The sequence below is a fragment of the Nicotiana sylvestris genome, chromosome 7, assembly GCF_000393655.2.
Source record: "Nicotiana sylvestris chromosome 7, ASM39365v2, whole genome shotgun sequence".
Lineage (NCBI taxonomy): Eukaryota > Viridiplantae > Streptophyta > Magnoliopsida > Solanales > Solanaceae > Nicotiana > Nicotiana sylvestris.
In genome coordinates, this window is record NC_091063.1 from 27,238,189 (window position 1) to 27,245,412 (window position 7,224).

A 7,224-nucleotide genomic window follows, 5' to 3' on the forward strand; every position below is an offset into this window, starting at 1 on the left:
GTTGATAAAAATAGAGTTATTTCAGAAATATATTGATACATTTAGATGAATTAGTGACCGTAACACATCTCAAAGGCATTGCAGCTCTTTTATATCGGAATTTTGAGGGCCCTCTTCAAAATTCTGCCCCAGTTTAGTAGATGATCCTTCGGCTGTTTGCGGATAATGGATCTTGCTGAACCTTCTTCGGAATTTTGAGAATCCTTCTCAAAATTTTGCCCCAAATTCTTAACCGATTTCTGATTTTCTGGCATACGATGGCGTTGGCTGGACTTACTCCGGAATTTTGAGGGTCCTTCTCAAATGTCTTCCCTAGTTTATGATCTTGGGGGGGGGGGAATGGAAATTTTATTATGATATGACCGAACCTAGAAGGCTGCCTACGTATCCCCTCTAAAATGGGAATCAGGTTAAGCGTAATTAAATTACATCAGATGAGGAAATGCAAATAATCTAAGCATAGTATCTTTTGACTGCGTCTAAATTGATTGGTTTTGGCCAAATTTCTCCATCTATTTCTGTAAGTATGAGTGCTCCTCCTGTCAGCACCCTGTGAACCATGTACGAACCTTTCCAGTTGGGGGAAAATTTCCCTTTGGCTTCATCTTGATGTGGGAAGATCTTCTTTAGTACCAACTGACTTGGTGCAAATTGCCTTGGTTTGACCCTTTTGTTGAAAGCTTTGGACATTCTATTCTGATAAAGTTGGTTGTGACACACTGCGTTCATCCTCTTTCTATCTATAAGGTCCAATGATTCATAGTGACTTTTTATCCACTCTGCGTCGCTGAGTTCAGCTTCCTGTATGATTCTTAAAGAAGGAATATCTACCTTGGCTGGGATGACAGCTTCGGTACCATAAACCAGCATATAGGGAGTTGCCCCAGTTTATGTGCGAACTGTAGTGCAGTATCCCAATAAAGAAAAAGGTAGCTTTTCATGTCATTGTTTGTGGTTCTCTACCATCTTCCTTAGTATCTTCTTGATGTTTTTATTGGCGGCTTCTACGGCTCCATTCATCTAGGGTCTGTAGGATGTGGAGTTCTTGTGCTTGATTTTGAAAGTTTCACACATGGCTTTCATCATATCACTATTGAGGTTGGCGGCATGATCAGTAACAATGCACTCGGGAACTCCGAATCGACAAACAATTCAATCCTTGAAATAATCTGCGATGACTTTCTTGGTTACAGCTTTGTAAGATGTCGCTTCCACCTATTTCGTGAAGTAATCAATGGATACCAAAATAAACATGTGTCCGTTTGAAGCAGTGGGCTCAATCGGACCAATAACATCCATACCCCAAGCGACGAATGACCAAGGTGAGCTTGTTGCATTGAGCTTGTTTGGCGGCACCTTTATCATATCGGCATGCACTTGGCATTGAAAGCATTTGTGGACATACTAGAGGCAGTCTATTTCCATGGTCATCCAAAAGTAACCAGCCCTAAGTATCTTCTTAGCTAAGACAAAACCATTCATATGTGGGCTGCAGGTCCCAGCATGTACGTCCTCAAGAAGTTTAGAAGCTTTTTTTGCGTCGACACATCTTAGTAAACCTAAATTAGGAGTTCTCCTGTACAAGTTTCTTTCGCTGTGGAAGAAATGATTGGAAAATCTCCAGAGTGTGCATTTCTGAGTGTGGTTTGCATACTCCGGATATTCTCCCTTTGACAAATACTCCTTGATGTCATGGAACCAAGGCTTTCCATCTGTTTCTTCTTCAACATGAGTACAATAAGCCGGTTGATTATGGATCCTCACTGGAATTGGATCAATATAATTCTTATCTGGATGTTGTATCATAGATGACAAGGTGGCTAATGCATCGGCAAACTCATTCTGAATTCTGGGCATATGTCGGAATTCTATCTTCGTGAACCTCTTCTCAATTCCTGCACATGGTGCAAATATGGAAATATCTTGGAATTCTTGGTGGCCCACTCTCCTTGTACCTGGTGCACAAGCAAATCTGAATTACCGATCACCAGTAGCTCCTGGATGTTCATATCGATTGCCATGTTGAGCCTTAGTATTCAAGCTTCATACTCCGCCATGTTGTTGGTGCAGGGAAATCTGAGTTTAGTAGATACCGGATAATGTTGACCCGTTTCTGATACCAAGACTGCTCCAATACCTGCTCCTTTGAAATTTGCAGCTCTATCAAAGAACATCCTCCAACTATCGTATGCTTCGGTAATGTCTTCTCCTATGAATGATACTTCTTCATTAGGAAAATACATTTTCAAGGGTTCGTATTCTCCTCCCATCGGATTTTCAGCAAGGTGATCTGCAAATGCTTGTCCCTTGACCGCCTTTTGAGTTACATAGACGATATCGAACTCACTTAGTAGTATCTGCCACTTAGCCAACTTTCCAATCGGCATGGATTTCTGAAATATGTACTTTAGAGGGTCCATCATAGATATGAGGTATGTAGTGTAAGCGCAGAAGCAGTGCCACAATTTCTGAGCTGTCCAAGTCAAAGCACAACAAATGCATTCCAGCAGAGAGTATTGTGCTTCGTAAGGTGTAAACTTCTTACTCAGATAGTATATGGCCTGCTCCTTCCTTCCTATCTCGTCATGTTGCCCCAAGACACATCTGAAGGCTCCATCCAACACGGATAGTAGAGTAACAAAGGTCATCCTGGTTCTGGCGGGACCAGAACTGGCGGTGTGGATAGGTACTCCTTAATTTTGTCAAAAGCTTTCTGACAATCCTCTGTCCAACTTGTTTCGGCATCCTTCCTTAGCATCTTGAAGATGGGTTCACATATGACCATGGATTGGGATATGAAGTGACTGATATAGTTGAGACATCCTAGGAAGCTCATCACGTCCTGAATAGCCTTGACTTTAGACGGATCTAGCTCGATCATTCGACGGCTAACAATGAATCCTAATAATTTTCCTGCGGGAACCCTAAATGCACACTTTACGGGGTTTAGTTTCAAGTTGTACCTCCTTAGTCTGTCAACTTCCTCAAGTCCGCTATGTGATATGCTGCCCTCTTGGATTTGATAATGATATCGTCCACATACACCTCTATTTCTTTGTGGATCATGTCATGGAAGATAGTTGTCATGGATCTTATGTAAGTGGCCCCGACATTCTTCAGATCGAACGACATCATCTTGTAACAGTATATATACTAAGATGTAATAAAAGCTATCTTCTCTACATTTTTTTCATCCATCCAGATCTGGTGATAGCCCGCGAAGCAATCTACAAAGGATTGGAGTTCATGCTTGGCGCAATTATCGATCAGGATGTGCATATTTGGCAGTGGGAAGTCGTCCTTGGGACTTGCTCTGTTTAAATCCCGATAGTCAACACATACTCTGACCTTCCCATCCTTCTTCGGAACTAGCACAATGTTAGCTAACTAGGTTGGGTACTCAACCACCCTGAGAATTTTGGCTTTGATCTGCTTAGTAACTTCCTCCTTGATTTTCAGGCTCATGTCTGGTTTGAACTTTCTGAGTTTCTATTTTACCGACGGACACATGGGATTAGTGGGTAGCTTGTGAGCCACTATGGACGTGCTCAAACTGGTCATGTCATCATATGACCATGCGAACATATCCTCATACTCTTTTAGGAAGCGAATGTACTCTTCCTTCTCTGTTGGTAATAAGTGAATGTTGATGCGAGTCTCCTTGACGGTCTCAGCGTCTCCCAAATTTACTGTTTCGGTTTCGTCCAGATTGGACTTAGGCTTATTCTCAAAATTTTCAACCTCCCTGACAATTTCCTCGGGTATCTCATCTTCTTCGTCTAAATCACTATCCTCATGTTGCATTGACTCATTACATGTCACAGTCACTGGTTCATGAGGAAAAGTAATAATAACGCTGTAAAAAGAAAAAGTGTTGAAATAGCAATGAATAATAAAGAGCAAATGCATTTGATTAAAACCGAAAAATCATTTAGACAAGTGCGGTTCGATAAATTGAGCATTATTTTGAAACAAGTAAATCAAAATTACTGGAAATCTTAAATGCCTAGAATGGCTATAAAAGTAAAATCTGCCAAGCTACCCAGGGACTCGGCGGGCTCGGGATGGTGTGGCGGTCCAGTTTCTGAGAACAGCTCCCTTCTTTACTGTCTAAATGGTGAGGCCTTCTTCCTCCTCCTCCTCAATTATAGCACTGCAGTCCATGTCATCATCCCTCAAGAACAAATTCTTCAACCCAGCTAGTGCTTCCTCTTCTGCAGTTCCCCATATTGTATCAGCTTGGTAAAAAGCTTGTCCTAAGCGTGGCACTGGTTTCTCAAGAGGGTAGTATGGTCCACACCACAGAGGTGACCAATTTCTATACTCTTGCCATGTGTACTGGTATCCGAGCCCAAAGGTGGTACCATGATATTTTAGTTGTGTTGGTTTAGTGATACCTTGGAGGTTCTTTCCGAACCCTCTGTCGGGTTCATATCTAGACCATGTCAATATGCTTTCTATTTTACTACTCCACCATTTATCCTTCTTGACGGCATTGACCCGTTCAATGTAATGATAGGTTTCCCCTCTTAGCCTTCTTCTATGTCCAATGGCCGGGATGGTTTGACTAGTGTAAATGGGGTTACTCCTGTCTCTATGAATGATCACTTCCTGACGATTCCATTCAAATTTCACAGCTGATGTAGTGTGGAAGGCATGGCTCTAGCGGCATGGATCCATGGTCGGCCCAATAGAAAATTATATGAGGCTGGTATGTCAAGCACCTGAAACTCGACGTCAAACCAAGTTGGCCCCATCTGCAAGCAAAGGTTGATTTCCCCGATCGTGGCCCTTTGGGACCCATCGAAAGCTTTTATGTTTCCTACCCGTATTTCATGGAAACCTTTGTCCAACCTTTTCAGAGTGTCCAATGGACAAATATTTAGGCTTGAACCTCCATCAACCAAGACCCTGGCAATGAATTTGTCATCAAATTGCACTGTAATATGCAATGATCAATTGTGATTCAATCCCTCAGGCGGCAACTCATCTTCGTGAAAGATAATCTTATGACTTTCCAGTACTTGCCCCACCATATTGGCCATTTCTCCACCAGTGATGTTATTGGGTACATAAGCCTCGCTTAGCACTTTCATTAAAGCATTCTTATGTGCCTCTGAATTTTACAACAATGACAGGATAGATATCTGAGCTGGGGTTTTGTTCAGATGGTCAATGATGGAATACTCATTTGCTTGTACTTTCCTCCATAGGTCATCCGGCCCTGTCTCAATGATAGGTTGCCCGGTAGTGACATCCTTGCTTGATCCTCCCAAGTGTTCAGGTGTATAGACTCTTCCAGTCCTAGTCATTCCTTGTGCAGCATTAAATTCTTCTACCTTGGACTTCCCTTTTCGTCGAGCCTCAGCAACGTAATCCCAGGGATTTGCTTTTGCGTTGAATGGAGGTGTGGTTGATTCTGTCACAGTGAAAGGTGTGACCACTTCTACCTCAAATGGAATGGGGGTGGCCACAAGCGGAGCCACCTCTACCTCAAATAGAATTGATGCAGTTATCTTAACCTCGATTGGTGACTGAGTCTGTACCACAATAAGAGTAAGTGTGACTGCAACTTTAAAGTCATCGCCTTCTTAAATAAGCCCAATTGGCCCCTCTGGGTCTCACTCTTTGTTCGTCTCTATCACATGTACTCTGTCGCCTCTATGATGAAGGAGGGGATTGTCGCGGACATTAGGTGCAGCTTCCTTTGCCTGTATGACCTTGCTGTCAATTAGGGTCTGGATCTTATCCTTCAATGTTTGGCACTCAACAGTGGTATGCCCCTTCATACCAGAATGGTACACATAAGTTTTGTTCGGAATGACCTATTGGGATGGGTTTTCTAATGCCACAACGGGAACAGGAGTGACATTAGCCACGACTTTCAACCTTTCATACAACTGGTCGATGGGCTCAGCAATGGCGGTGTATTGTCTGGGTGGCTTGCAATCCAAGTTGGGTCTTGGTCTTGGAAAGTTTTGGCGAGTTGGAGGTAATTGGAAATGGGATGGTTGGGAGTTATAGTTGTGATGGACAGCGGCTGGTTAGGAATATCTGGGAGATGAAGGCTGATATATAGGCGGGATGTTTGGTATGTGGGTGGAGGTGTTTGATATATAGGTGGAGGTGTTTGATAGATAAGTGGAGATTTTGGGCCCTAGGCCACCATTACTGCCCCAACATCTCTCTTCTTTGATATGCCACCTGATTGTAATGCCTTATTTTTGGCCTGTAGTGCCTCAAAATTTGTTACCATCACGCTCTTGATTCCCTTCCTCGATTCTTTCTCCAAGTTTGATGATATCAGAGAATTTATGATTTTCGATAACCATCAACCTTTCATAATATTGCGGATCATGTGCTCTGACGAAGAATTTGTTCATCTGTTCCTCGTCCAAATATGGCCTGATCTTGGCCGCTTTCGACCTCCAACGAGTAGCATACTCACGGAAAGTCTCACTAGGTTTCTTCTTAAGATTTTGGATGTAGAAAACATCTGGTGTGTTCTCTGTATTAAACCTGAACCGGTCCATGAAATCTGATGCCATACTTACCCAATTGGACCATTTTTGGGATCTTGGCTAATGTACCAGGACAAAGCATCCCCAATAAGACTCCTTATAAAGAGTTTCATTCGGATCTTTTCATCTTTCCCGACCCCGACAAGTTTGCCGCGATAGGTCCTCAGATGGACTCTAGGATCACCTGTGCCATCAAACATCTCAAACTTGGGAGGTTTGTATCCCTCCGGTAGTTCTACATCTGGTTGGATGCATAGGTCTTCATAGTTCAACCCTTTTATTCTTTTGCCGCCTTCGACACCTTGAACTCGTCTTGTCAACTTCTTGAGTTCTTCAGCCATGTTTTTAATGAGCATGTCCTTTTCGGAGGATTCTGGTGTATAGGAGACGGGTTGGATGGAGTGAGGTACGGTTTCTATGTATATAGGTTTGCTTTGATGGGTTCTAGGGACTTGGGTGTAATGATAGTCATTGGGGGAGTTTTGGGGATCGGGAATGGGTTATGGTGTGTTTTGGGGAGTGTGGTAAGTGGTGGTTGGTGGGTACTAAATTGGTTGATGGTGATGTTGTGGCGGAGTTGGTATTGGCAATGGATTGAGATTTTGGTGTGGAGTTGCGTTTTGATTCGGCGCGGGAGAATTTTGTGGATGTTGGTTTTGTGTGTTTTGGGGAGGTGCTAGGTTCTTTGTATTCTGTTGGTTGA

The 7,224-nt window shown here is 43.0% G+C and overlaps 2 protein-coding genes across 2 annotated transcripts; both read right to left on the minus strand.

Annotated features, from left to right (window-relative positions):
• Positions 1-453: 453 nt before the first annotated feature.
• Positions 454-870, minus strand: LOC138872894 (uncharacterized). The gene has a single exon (XM_070151313.1). It carries the CDS (start codon positions 868-870, stop codon positions 454-456), a length of 417 nt encoding a protein of 138 aa, XP_070007414.1.
• Positions 871-1,404: 534 nt separating this feature from the next.
• LOC138872895 (uncharacterized) lies at positions 1,405-1,806 on the minus strand. Its single transcript, XM_070151314.1, has one exon. It carries the CDS (start codon positions 1,804-1,806, stop codon positions 1,405-1,407), a length of 402 nt encoding a protein of 133 aa, XP_070007415.1.
• Positions 1,807-7,224: the final 5,418 nt, after the last annotated feature.